Source organism: Trachemys scripta, chromosome 2, assembly GCF_013100865.1.
Source record: "Trachemys scripta elegans isolate TJP31775 chromosome 2, CAS_Tse_1.0, whole genome shotgun sequence".
NCBI classification, from domain to species: domain Eukaryota; kingdom Metazoa; phylum Chordata; order Testudines; family Emydidae; genus Trachemys; species Trachemys scripta.
In genome coordinates this window covers 39,216,623-39,231,143 of record NC_048299.1, presented here as the reverse complement: position 1 = coordinate 39,231,143, position 14,521 = coordinate 39,216,623, and the positions used below count along the sequence as shown (strand labels likewise).

The 14,521-nt window shown below is 41.5% G+C and overlaps 1 protein-coding gene across 1 annotated transcript in view; it reads right to left on the bottom strand.

Moving 5' to 3' along the window:
* CUBN (cubilin) overlaps positions 1 to 14,521 on the bottom strand; it is a 219,340-nt gene that overhangs the window by 127,569 nt on the left and 77,250 nt on the right. The window contains exon 28 of the mRNA XM_034760353.1: positions 11,414 to 11,573. Within this exon, the coding sequence (XP_034616244.1) occupies positions 11,414 to 11,573 (160 nt within the window). The remainder of the gene's footprint in view (positions 1 to 11,413; positions 11,574 to 14,521) is intronic.

The window sequence follows — 14,521 nt, the reverse complement described above, 5'->3', positions numbered from 1 at the left end:
TCAAGGAAATGTTTTTGTAAAATAATAACAACAAATTCCCTCTCTCATTCCCTCTTACTTAACTGCCATAGAAAAGTTAGATGTTCTAGTACCTATTAAAGCTACGCACAATACATACCCTGAACCCTGTATCTTTGTCTAGATGCCATACCTTCTGTTAAATTAAATTCCTTCCTCATGTGTCTTTAAATCAATGGTTTGAGAAAGATTATTATTAAATGCAACTGCTTTCCTCAGTATCTTGGCTGATAAAGGGTTGGCTACTAAATGAAGGCAGCTACTAAGCCAGCGCAGTGTTACTTGCAATCTATACAATCAAAGTACAAGTGTGTTTGCTAATAGAAGGCAGGCAGCTTGCAAATGAAAATATGTGGTCAGCTCCTCCACAGTCAGTTCAATTTGATGATCAGAGGAAATAGCAGCAGTTCTGAACAGGAACAAGCCAAGAAGTAGCAGCTTTAAACTGGAAAAGAGAACAATGAAGCTAGGCATTGGGAAGTTGGTGACCATGTGATGAAATCACAGTATAATAATTTATGCAGGCAGGGCCGGTGCAAGGAAGTTTCACACCCTAGGCGAAACTTCCACCTTGCGCCCCCCTCCCCCCAGCCCTGCGGCAGCTCCCCGCCCTCCCCCGCCCTGAGGCGCCCCCCCCCCGCAGCAGCTTCCCACCCCAGCTCACCTCTGCTCCACCTCCTCCCCGAGCACGCCACCTCCCCTCTAATTCTCCTCCCCTCCCAGGCTTGCAGTGCCAAACAACTGATTGGCGCTGCAAGCCTGGGAGGCGGGAGAAGTGGAGCGGCGACCACGCGCTTGGGGAGGAACGCCGTAAAAAAAAATTGGGGGCACCGCTTTTTGGCACCCCCAAATCTTGGCGCCCTAGGCAACCGCCTAGTTCGCCTTAATGGTAGCACAGGCCCTGTATGCAGGGATGTTATTGAGGCTCCACCACTATCTATTTAAGAGAAAACTGCATTTGATAAGCAAGGCAGAGAAATCCCTATATTTGTAGGGTGGTGGGAAATATAAGATGGAAATGACCCAGGAAGGCCTTTCCAGACCTGAGATCTATGAATTAATGTTGGCTTTGAGTCTGTTCTCTGTCTTCCTTGGGATTAAGTATACTTTGCTCTATATGCTGTCAAGGATAACATAGTAGTAGGTTGTATGAGCCAATCATGCAGATACTATCACATGAACCTTTGCATCAAAGATACTCTGTTAGTTTACAGATGTCTTGATTTAAGGTTAAAAGTAATCTTTAAAAGTGTATGAAACCTCTCCTTTCTCCCATGTCGAAACAGCAGCTTTCGAAAGAGTTATGCAGTATAAGAGTGTTGCATTTGATTGACACATTACCACAGCAGGAGTGGATCCCTGCCAATTTACAATAATGTTCAGAAATCAAAAACTTCTAACCAGAGGCACAAGAGGGGAGAAAGGCTCCTTGTGTCCTCTCCTCCTTTCCCTTTGGCACCTCTGGAAAAGCAAGGCATAATCTGGCAAAAGCTACTTAAAAAAGAAATTAACCCATTTGAAGAAAATAAACAGACTGTCAAATCACTCAGCATAAAGGTGACGCTCTGTGTGTGTGCGTGTGTGTCTTTGTCTCTCTTTCTCTCTCATGTGGAGAAAGTACATGGGAACTTTAGAGAAAAAATTAATTATGGAAATACCAGTTGAATTGACTTTGGAAACTGATAAAGATTTCTCAACAAACCTACCTGCATGGCCAGAGTCCTAGGGGACCCTGCCACAGAGCACAGATGCAACTTGCTACCTATCTGAGCCTAGAGAAACTGGGAACATTTCAAATTAAACAGGCAACTATGACTAAGCTTGGTTTCCTGACAGTCACAAAGACATGTCTTTATTTAAACCCAAAATGGGTCAGACGAATGGAAAACTTACACTGAGCAGTAGACCTTTCCCTTTCTGCAACTCCTACATCTAACATTCAAAATTCACATACAGATTACTCACTGAAATTCTTTCAAGAATGGGTGATATTTTCTGTGACTTCAATCACTAATCCTTGGATGAGTTATCCAAACCACACACCAAACATCAAACTCTTCTATGCCATTAATTTTCTTCTACTGCACGTTGCTCCCAAAGCAGCATTTGAAGAATCTATTCTTTATAAATGCTATGGCAAAAAGCTGGTCAATATTAGACCTGGCTGAATAATTTGTAATACATAATTTATTCGATTGATATTCCTCAGCATCTTGGCTGGTAAAGGGTTGGCTACTAAATGAAGGCAGCTATTAAGCCAGCGCTTAGGAGTTTAGAAATAGTTTCTGGGGTGAATAATTGATATTATAAATTACAAATTCTCTTCCTGTAAATATGTTGCTTGAAGTCAACTGTTTTGGCAAACATTCCTGCCAGTAAACTTATTTTTTAGAATATTTATGGAAAGTAACCACAAAAGGGGCTTAATCTAGTTGTAGTAAATTCATAATAAAACGTGGACACATATTTGGGCATGTTTATTTGCAGTATTTGCCCAGCTCTACGCTCTACAGCTGAGAGGAGAAAAAAAGTTCAAAAGCAAATTTTGATTCAGCCATGTTCGAAACACATTCCTATTTCACTTACTGGAACATTAGAGCATTTATCTGTACCAACCTTTTAAATAATTTTTATCTTGAATATTTACTGAAAAAGAATTTTGAATTGTATGTTTGATCAGTTCACAATTTACACTGTGTTGTTTAGCTACATAAATCACATAGCATTGTTCTGTTCCTTGATTGTAAACTACAAATATTATTTGTATTTATGTGTATTGTAAATCCCACTGTACTAGGCCCCCATTGTACTAAGTGCTGTAATAATACATATGAAGACAGAGTTCCTGTCCCAAGGAGCCTTCAATCAACTATAGGCTTTGAAATTCATGCAGTGTCAGCTAATTAGGCTTGTTACCGGAGACATAACATGCATTACTTTGGAATTCAAATGATCTCCAGACCAGAATCATTGGAAAATTGGAATTAACTGGAATTATGAATAATTTTGGAAGAATTCCGTGACCTATCTTTTGGAATCTAATAATAACTTCAGTCAGAAATTAAGAAAGCTGGCTACAAATACTGGAATATCCTAGCTTCTTCCCCCTTCTTCCCTACAGAATTAGAAATTTATTTTTATTTAACCCAGAATGTAATTTCTCTCCTAAATAGAAGACACATTGCCTGTTTTATTGAGACAATGGAAGAGAATAAGCTTTAAGTGATGCTGCATCTAACTCTGCTAATCAAATATTTTCCAGTCTCTGGCTGGCACCAAACTTTCCCATTAAATCAGCACAAAACATTCAACAGTGCTTACATCTGTCTACAAACATAGGGTCGATTCTGCTTTAATTGAACTAAATGGGAATTTTGCCATTTACTGCATTAGAAGGAGGATCCAGTCTTTAGAGGGCAAACAAAAATTAAGGGACAGGCCCTGCAATGTATTGAGCACCACAGTGCTTAATTTGTGCCAGGGCTTGCCAGGGCCCTGGCACCGCTGGCCTTAGTGGCAGCTATGAAAGAAAAATAAATTGTTTGAGCCTCAGCACCTCTTTCGTTACAAATTAAGCACTGGAGCACCCTGAACTCCTCCGGAAGTTGAAGTGAATTTGAGAGGATTCAGTACCTAGCAAAAATGCTTAAAACCTTTTCTACAGCACAGAACTATTTGGGCAGGCAGTATTTGGGCAGCTGCACAAACAGGCAGCTGCACAATGGAAAAATGTCCAGAGGCTGAATTGTGTACACTATGTACTCAGGATGGGCAAAGCGCCCCAGAGTCATTTTTGGAAACTTCTCCTATATACTTTAAAACCTTGGGAAAAAAAGTGGGATTTCTTTTAGTAGCATAAAGGTCTCGGGGTTCCCTTGGAAAATACATACAATGGCTACCTACCCTGGATCTAGTTGCTAGGAAACCAGACAACAAATAGAAAGTTAAAAAAACATATATTTAGTGGCCTCTCTTTCTTTTGGCTGAAATCTTAGTAACCACTAAAGATTGTACAAGGGACGATTTATAAAGGTCTTTGCATATTACTGCACATGACTGGTTAGAAGATGGTATTCATTAACAGGAAAAGAATTTGTACTTTCATAATCACACTTGAATTTGGAATTAGTAATCTACAAAAATCTATTTGCAAGATTTTTCAGATGTATTCACTGGTAAATTTTAGTCACACACTTAAAAACTTACACCACCAAACTTAAAATGAATTAGCAGTGTGCATGTAAAATCCAAGTTAAGGACATGAATAGTATCAGGGGTTGTTTGTTTCAACTGATTCTAATTAGAAGGAACATTGTACATGAAATTTGCTGTGAGATACAGATCCAAAAACACTATTACACTAAGAATAATTTGGATTTGATCCCAAAACTTTTACTCACACAAATGTATTTTAATCACAGAAGTTCCACTGAAGAAAACTGGACAACTCATGTGAGTAGGGGCTACTCATGAGAGTAGAGGTTTAAGGAACAAGACATTTCTGATATTCTACTCACTTTCACATCTTTGATCTCCTCAGTTCTGGTATTTTCCTTCATATGCTCCAGGCTGAATATTGAATGACTAAAAGACTATCAAGACCAAAATTTTCATTATTCAACCAACATTTAGATATGTAAATAAAGGTCTGATGTTCAGGGATATTGGCCATCCACTATTCCCATTGGAAGCTGTGAGTGTTAAGCACTTCAAAAAATCAGGCCACTTTTATTTAGGTATCAAATGAGATTTTAGTTATTAATGTTAAGTACTTATGTTAGAAAATGTTGGCCTTCATTCATATATATCACTTTATGCTGTATTTTCAAAGTGCTGTACAAACATTTATGCCTTAATCTTCACTAGCCTGCATGGGGTGAGTATGTAAGTATTGTATACTCTTTACAAAGGCAGCAAACCTACTTTTTCGAAGTGGCCTCTAATTTTGGGGGGGCCCCTTTTGGGGGTCCAAATCAAGACACAAAGGACCTGATTTTAAGAATTGCTGAGCAGCACTTATAGATCCAATTAACCATACAGCACCTGTGCAAATCAGGCCCAAAGTGTCTCAAGTTTGGCCCCATATAAAGAAGGCACCAAAGTTCACAGGCACTTTTAAAATTTCAGCCCTCAGTGACTTGTCTCAGGTTACACAGCAAGTCAATGTGAGAGTTAGGACTAGAACTCAGAAATTCCTGGTTCTCGGCTCCATGCTTGAGTCGCTAGGCAGAACTCTGTCAAGCAAACTGTCAGTCTGCAAACAGTTACAGGGACTGTTTCTGCTGTGCTTCAACGCAAGGCTAACAGTCTTTTCACTTTCTTCTAACATAAACACTTAAAATATGTAGCAATTATTTAGGTTTTTTAACTGTTATCTTCCGCTAGGTAAAAATATAGAAACAAAATAATGTCGTTTTCTTTAACTAAGAGCCATGACTCAAATATGCCTCTCTATGCCCTAGCCAGCCATCAGGGCTCCCCTGTGAAATCCAGCAGAGGGAAGAGGCTAGAGAAGCACAACCCTTTCTAACTCTATTACTCTGTTCTCAACAGTATGTGGTGCCTATATTTAAAGGAGAAAGGATTACATATGTCAGGCAGAATTGAAAGACAGAACAGACCAAGTCTGGCTATGCTGTAGGGGCCAAATCAAGTTCACTTATCAGATTCATTCAAAACCCTGCAGTCTAGTTACTAATTCTTTTAAGAAAATGCAGTAATGCACATTGCAAAGCAGCTGACTGTCTTACGAACATTGCTTAATAACGTAGCTGGAGTGCATAGGGAACGTGTGTCTTCTCACAGAGACAGTTGCCCTTGGTGTAATTTAGCACTGACAGACCTTTGGCCTCCCAACTCTTTTTTCTTTGTAGAGAAGTAATTCAATCAGTGTACCATCCCCACAACACCCACGGTGTTACCAAGTGTTGTTTCTTTCTTCAAGAGCACATTGTAGGAGCAAAAATGAACTTTGCATGTGTCGAGCTTCCTAGAAAACAGCAGAATTGGAATGAACAGTTTGCAGCATCACGCTTTCTCATCGGGAATAAGCCCCTCTAAGATTCCAAGTGCTTGTTTACAGGAGTAAACTGAACCAATGTAACTAAATTTACATTACTGTATTTTCTGGCGTATAAGACTACTTTTTAACCCAGGAAAATCTTCTCAAAAGTCGGGGGTCGTCTTATACGCCGGGTGTCGTCTTATAGGGCGGGTGCTGAAACTTCCGAGCCGGACTGGAGAATCTGCGGTCGCCGCATATGGTGGGGGGAGCTCAAAAACGGCCGCGGCCGCATCCCCGCCTGATGACGAGGTGAGGGGACGCCTCACCGGGAAGGTGTAAGTGAAGGGCGGAGCAAGCTGCAGGCGTCCGGGACGCCCGGGGTATGGAAAAAAGAGATAGAGCGGCGCTGTGCCCAGAAAAACGCCTCTTTCACCCGTCTGGCCCGCCCTTGTATCCTATTACCGTACCTCCTTCTCTGCCTCTCAGATCTCGCTCCTGAGGACTGCAGTGAATCGGCGCAGGCGCGCATGTGCGAGATCTGAGAGGCAGAGAAGGAGGTAATAGGATACAAGGGCGGGCCAGACGGGTGAAAGAGGCGTGTTTGCGCTACGGCTCTGATAGTCTTGGAGACAGGGAGGGCTGGGCAGGCAGGGAGAGCTGACCAATCCAAGCAGGCTTTGTATACAACAACCAGCCAATCACGGCAAGCGATGTACCTTACCGGCGATTGGCTGGTTGTTGTATACTGGGTACCACATACAGTACAGCACCAGTATCTGTACCTGTTCATACAGTATAGCACCAGTACATACAGTACAGTATACAAATGTCCAACAGTCAAAACCCCATCATGGCTCCACCAGCAAGAAGAAAGAAATATGAAGCCAGTTTCAAACTTAAAGTTGTAAACTTTGCCATGGAACATAATAACTACGCTGCTGCAAGACAATATGGAGTAACAGAAAAGATGGTTCGGGTCTGGAAAGCAAATGAAAAAGCATTAAAGAGTATGCCAAGGGGTAAGTGTGCATTAAGAAGAGGCACTCCACATTGGCCAGAACTCGAAAAACATGTAGCAGACATGGTGAATGAGCATCGCCAAAACGGTTATGTAGTGACACGAAATAAAATACATTTGTTTGCACTTCAGTGGGCCAAATCTAACCCAGATCACAGCAACAGATTTAAGGCCACTGTATCCTGGTGTACTAGATTCATGGGAAGGCATAATATGGTAGTGAGGCAAAAGATGAAAATTGCCCCAAAATTACCTGCAGATCTTGATAGCAAAGTAAATAGTTTCCATCGATACGTAATACAACAGCACACTAAACATGGCTATGCGTTAAGTAGTATTGGAAATATGGATGAAACTCCAATGAATTTTGATATGGTTGGAAATAAAACTGTCCATCAAAAAGGTGAAAAAACAATTTTAATTAAAACAACAGGACATGAGAAGTCCAGTTTTACAGTGGTACTAGGATGCACAGCTGATGGCGCCAAACTGAGACCAATGATTATTTTTAAAAGAAAAACAATGCCGAAATTCAAGTTCCCTGTTGGTTGTTTTGTACATGTGAATGAAAAAGGCTGGATGGATGAAGAAGGGGTAAAGCTATGGCTTGATAATGTATGAAAAGCAGGCGACCAGGTGGACTTATTCAAAAATGTAGTCTACTGGTGTGGGATATGTTCAGGGCTCATTTAACTCCCAGCACCAAGCAAATGCTTGCAAGACTAAACACAGATGCGGCAGTTATTCCTGCAGGATTGACATCGTTGGTACAGCCACTGGATGTGTGCCTAAACAAGCCATTTAAAGATCGCATTCAAGAACAGTGGAATGAATGGATGGTTAGTGGCGAAAAGTCATTCACAAAAGGAGGAAACATGCGTGCTCCACAGTTGGATGTTTTGTGCAAGTTTGTCATAAAAGCCTGGAATGATATTGATGCAGAAACAGTAATCAAGTCTTTCAAGAAGTGTGGCATATCAAATTCATTAGATGGTATGGAGGACGACTACTTGTGGCAAGATGAAGAGGAAGCCGAAGCTGAGACCACACCATCCGATACGGAATTCGATCCATACGATGACTGCCTTACAAATGTATCACAAGATGTCATTGATGTACTTATGATATCAGATGACGAACAGGAGGATTTTGAAGGCTTTTAAAGGGAAACTGTCACGCCAGCAAAACCTGTAAAAATACCGTAGCTTGCAGTTATGATGGGCGTTGCTAACTCGCCAGGGACTTGCCCGGCACTTGCTCTCTCTCTCTTGTTTGTTATCTTCCTCCTATCATCATCAGTTCCAGTTTGGTTGACAGCTTAGAAAACAAACAGCATGGCAGCTCCCATGGGTTTATTGTCTTATCCTTCCTTTCAGCTTTAGAGTGAATTAGGAAAAGTTTAATCCACTTGCACTGTTTTATGTTTACATGTTTGATGACAAACAGCCTTATGTTTATAAGTGACAGTTTTCCTGCTAAGTACCTGCATGTCATAAGCATTTGAATTAAAATTACCATATTGAAATCAAATCTGATGTTTTTTTAAGTTTTTTTTTGGTGTGCGTTGGAAGAGGGGTAGTCTTATACGGCGAGTATATCCCAAACTCTATATTTTAACTGGAGAAGTTGGGGGTCGTCTTATACGCCCAGTCGTCTTATACGCCGGAAAATACGGTACATCAATTAAATCCCTTGTATGGACATGTATTTCAGTTTAAGAATGGTATATCAATTCCGCTGCAGTTGAATCCTTTGTATTAAAGCTTACTGCTTAAGCTAAATTGTTATAAGGCACTTTTAAGATGAAATAATAATCCCCACACAAGGGAGCTACACTGATTTAACCAAATCAGTTTCTAAAACAATGTAGTTAAGTCGGTACAAATTTCTGGTACGGTGGAGGCATTAAAACTGCTCGGTTTCCATTTGGCAATTTATATTCTGCTCTGAAGAGGGAAGACCCAAAAGATTAGTTTAAATGTTTTATTCCCTTTGGTGGTAGAAGTGGGCTCACTGAGTCAGTCAGCAACAGAGAAAGTGTCTGGTTATTTGCGGTCATTGCACAGCTTCAAACAAAGATGCTGGGAAGGGAGTGTTGAGAACTGTGTCAGTGTGAAGTTGTACAAACACATGGCTGCAAATCTAAGTACATCCCTCTCAGCAACATGGCACATGAGTCTCAGAGATATATAGCATGCACACACCGTAGCCACCAGTTAAGATGTTTGGGGAACAGAATACAGGACTTTCCACTCCAAAACACTGGTCTCTACTACAAAAAGAGACACATAGGCCCAGTCTCTCTCCTACACTGAGATCTGCTCAGCATAGTGGGGTCTTAGGTTACTGATACCTGACTCAAAATCCACATCTGCTTCAGTCCCACCCCTGGAATAGATTAGGCCATGCTCCTTCCCATCCCTGAAATACCCTTACACTGGGTGGAGGGGAAGGGAGCAGTTGACACAGGAGCTATCCATGTTGGCTACATGTTGGCTGAGAGCTCCCTGGTCCCTTTGCCACACCCAAAGGGGCTGGAACAGGTCCAGAAGCTAGCCCATAATCTCAGACACTCAAGCAGGTTTGATTCTATACAGCAGAGGGCAGCGGTACATGCACATGTCACTAACCACTGTTAATACATTTATATTACAATATATGATGGAACTATGGCTGAATGGGGAACCTTTATTGTGTATATATGATGGGGCCAGGAATTACAAAAGACAGGAGAAAGGGGGTTGAAAATCAGTGCAAGAGGCATTTGCTCCAGTAACAGCAAGCTGGCACGAACTCCACATTGTGAAGTCCAGCTCCAGATGTGAAACTCCCAGGGTTCGAGGACATTCAGATTCAGTGTTCTGGTTCAGCCCTCTCTTACAGAGCTGCACTCGGGCCAGGAAGTTCAGATCCAAACCTCCCCAAAGTCTGTGGGGCTTCAGGCCCAGGTCTTGTGCATAGGAGTTAAAATGAGAGCTTACTGACACAGAAAGTAATGTACAATAGAGGAGGAATGTGGAGGGGGCGGGGGAGAGCTAGTTCTGAGTTTGGAGAGTTCAGGGCTGCGAGGAGGGAGAAAGAGGGAACTATGCACCAGGCAGGTTTTTCAGAGTTTTAGCAAAGAACGTTAAACAAAAACCATGGCTACTGTATGGGGGCTGATGTCATCTCTCTATGCACACAAAAGGCTCCACTTTTTCTTCCTTTGTGTAGCTCCAGGATGATATCACCTCCCAGTCATAAGAACATACCCTTGTGCTGTAGCACTTCCCCTGCTGCGTCCAGCCGAAGGTCTCACTCCTTTCGCATATGTCACCCTTTTCCCAAAAACACTCCTTGACCTCCTTTGAATTCTTAACTCGACTGTCTAGTCAAAGAGAGCCCTCTGGGAGCCAACAAATGACAGCAGTCTGCGGCGGTGCTGGGGCCTCTGCCGCAGATTTCAGCTGCTTTACAATGCTGTCAAAGCTGAATAGTGTGAACTGATTAGGCAGACAGGGCAACTATGGCTATTTAATGATTTCCAAGGTCAGATCCTCTTTGATGGGATGTACAAAGGCGTAAGATTCAATCTTGTTATAGTGAATATTGCTGTTAAATGGGCACAGCGATAAAGTTGCAGTTGTAGCTTCACTTCCGAAGAAAATGCAAACATAGCTTGCGTGAACATAGTGATTAACAGATTGGTTTATTAATGGGTATGCATGCTTGGCGAGTTAATGAAGTGTGTGGCAGCATCTGCTGCATGTGGGTACAGGGCAAAAGCACCCTGAGCACAGCACAGCCAATGCCATTTCATAGAGAGAAAGGAGGTGGGGGAGGACTGAATTGAATTTACTTAGTACTCATGGAAAGAACTAAATGTCAGCAAAGGAAACTAGAGAGCTGCTGGAATTGAACGGCCAAGTGCATACACCCCGAAATTGGGGGTTTGAAATCCAGGCCAGATCCAGGCCTGAAAGTTGTAGTGCTGGGCTCATCTCTAATGAAACATTACGATCTCTCTTCACAGATCTTCAGCATAGGGGAAGTCACATGAACTTTCCCACATTGCCCTGCAAATGCAGCTCACCTTTGTTCCAAAGGAACTACCTCTAGCTGAGAAAGGCCAGTTCACTTACCGTGTACACTCAATCCATGGCCCCTATAATTAATTAGTTTGCCAATAAGGCAGATCCTTTCATATGTGTGTGCATGCAAACATTAAGTATTAAATCCATTATAAAGTTGGAGGGGAAAGTGATGTTTTCATACCTATATCTGGTTTATTTCTAGTAATGTGCAATTAGCTGAAGTAAGCTTGGAGCATATTATACTGTAGAGAAGAAGGAATTATCCATTATAAAGTGACTGAGAAATTCTGGGTAGCTTACCATTTACATGCCACAGCATCTGGAACCCCTGTTTAGAGGCTAGTCCATCAGAGTAAAACACAACATGAAGGCTGGTGCCTGTGGTATTCCCTGCAATGGGAACAGTATTTCCACAGAAAGTGTTTATCAGGTTGGATTGGGCATTGGGTCCATCATAGAGCTGAAATGAAACAAGAAGAATCCCAGTGTAGTAAAAGCAGCTTCCTGATTCCGAGGAATTATAACAGACTTCTAAAGAAAGAACAATGACACACAGTGTACATGCTACTCTACGCTAGCAAAATGTACTAGGAGGAGCACAGCTAGAGTCGGATGAAATGCTAACCCGTATTTAGCTCTGCTAAACTCAAATGGTCGTCTTGTACCGTAGGAATATCACTAGCCTTTTTCTTTTTCCATGTGTGTTGGGGGAATGGCTCTTTATATTCTTCACCTTCAACAATCCCTCCCCCCCACACACACACAACACAAAGAGGAAATGCACCAACACACATTTTTAAATCATTCCCTCTCCAAACCCCACTCTCCTCCCTCCCCCTCCAAAAAAGAAATACTCCTAGGTTGAGATTTTTAAAATTGGGAGCCTAAAATTAGGCTCCTAAATCCATATTTAAACAAGCACCTGAATAAGTGACTTTATTGACAGCTGCTGGGTGCTCAGCACTTTTGAAAACTCAGCCATTTATTTAGGTCCCTCGGTATGGGGCCTGACTTTAGCCACCTAGTTTTGAAACTGTTTGGCCTAAAAATGCTCTGAATCAGTGGTTCTCAACCTGCACCCCAATCAGCACACAGCTGCGGCCCATGTAACATCCTCAGGGCCATACAGGCAGTACATATACTGTGTGGATGCAGCCCTCATAACACATAGAGAGCTGCATATGCGGTCCACAATGGTAAATAGGTTGAGAACCACTGCCCTGAATACACACTGCCATTCTTGATCAAATGTCCAAATGCTAATATTGCCCATCAGGGCGAAGGTGTCTTATCTATAGCAAGCCTGAAAAAAAAAGGGGGGGGAGGGGGCAGATCTTTCCATCTTAGCCAAATTCTGTTCAGTTTGTAACAACAGATATAGATTGTCAATTACGGTCATGTTGTTTGTTTGTTTCTCAGGCCTACAGTTATTACTATCATACTCAAAGTTTGGAGCAACAACCTTGTACTTCTTTATCACTTTGCCCTGGTTTAGTAATCATCTGATTTTCTGACTCATAGGACATATCTTTTCAAGACAGTCCAGTAAATAGTTGGCATAGAAACCTTATTTGGACATCCTCACCACTGAGTCTCTGGCATGTTCCTTTTTAGAATCTCAGCAGAAACCTCTCTCTGTTTTGAGCTGACTACTGTAACAGTCTCTCTCCGCAGGCTGCAAAGAGCCAAAGGGATGATCTCTAGGGAGCCAGCCAAAATTGATCTTTGTTCTAATTTCAGAAGCTCTTCTCTGAACACCCGAAAATCCATTGGGTGGAGCTGTGTTGCACTCTACACTCCCACGGTAAAATCAAAGGCACTAATGAACCGTGCTGGTTGTAAGCTTTTGCAGAGTCACATATGATAAAATATTTCAATTAAGTGCTCTGCTCATGCTGTGCAAAGACTAGGATTTTCAGAAAGCCCTGTAGTGATTTAACACATTTACGGGCTTGAGGGGCAAGAAGTCCACTCAGATTCGCTCTCAAACCCTTAAGGGACAAATCAAGAGCAGCTGTCTTCTCTAAAAGATTTGCTGTAGTTCAACCAGAAGCTCTGGGCCTGTAGCAAGAACTACTGGGTGTAATTCTATGGCCTATATTACGCAAGACATCACACTAGATGATCACATTTATCACTTCTGGCCTTAAAGTCCATGAACATATGAATCCCCAAAACATTACAAGTGAATTACAACAGGAGGCCTAACAGTACTGATTATCCTTTTCTCCAAAACTTCCAAGGTGAGGACAGACAAGCCTGAGAACTTCTTACTTCCAAACAGAAAAACCTCTCCTAGTTCTTGCAAAAAACTTTGTTTATTTGTGTTTGGTGCTAGGGCACAGAAGTTTGGTTAACGTCATCCTCCTCGGATGTTGACAAGTTTAACATCTGTCAATATTTTCTGCAACAACTGTGTAACTGACTGACAGGTAGATGAAATGAAGATGAGATGCACAGTGCACCAAATCACAGCTGGGACATTCTTTGTCTGTAGTTCATCAAAGCTAAATGAAGTCATATCCAATTAGATTTCCCATATGAATTAAAATGGTTGGTTCTTCTAAAAACATTACTTCCTAGAATAGCCTCTTAAAATAGACATCTTCCCACCCCACCCAAGTTCTTGGGTCTGAAAACTCTGAACAGAAAAATCTGAACAGGGAAATATGGATCAGTGCAGAAACTTAAGTATTCTGTACCTTTAAATGGAAAGCAAAAATGCACTAAAAATACATATTAAACAATTAAACACTAGGTACAATGTTAAAAAATAAAAGCCTATAAAAGTTATTGACTGAACCATTCGGTAGCAACACTCAAATTGAAATGAAAAACAAGTCTCATGGATCTTTTCTAAGTTTGATTTCATCAAGTGGGCGTTAGTTTTACCCAAACAGACAGCTAACATCACATACCTATGTAATTCCCCTGAAAACAGTCAGTTTTTCAGTATACAAATAACGGTTACTATGGAAACCACTTAATCAGTGCTGCCTCTTGATCCTGTTTTCAGAGCAGAATATTATTCACAGGAAATTCAAATGACCAGCCAGCTGTAACTCATTGAGAGTGAGGCAGGCTTACTACAGCTAGAATTACAGACTTTTTTTTTTTTTTTTTGAGGCTCTCTTACCCTTATAATGAAGGGAACAGCTGTGTATTTTTCAAGAAGCATTTTGAACATCTAAGAGCAAATTTTGCCCTTTGATATGCACAAGCAATTGCCACTAAAGTTGAGTGCAAATACTCTGGGCCATGATTCATCTCTTTGTGTCTTAACTCTGCTTTTTGTTTACGGAGCCCCTGTTTTATCATCTGAACTACTCTCTGAACTGTTGAAAGAGGAGAGACAATTCTTGCCTAACCCATATCAGGCAGGGTATTTCCATTGTCTGGACAGGACAA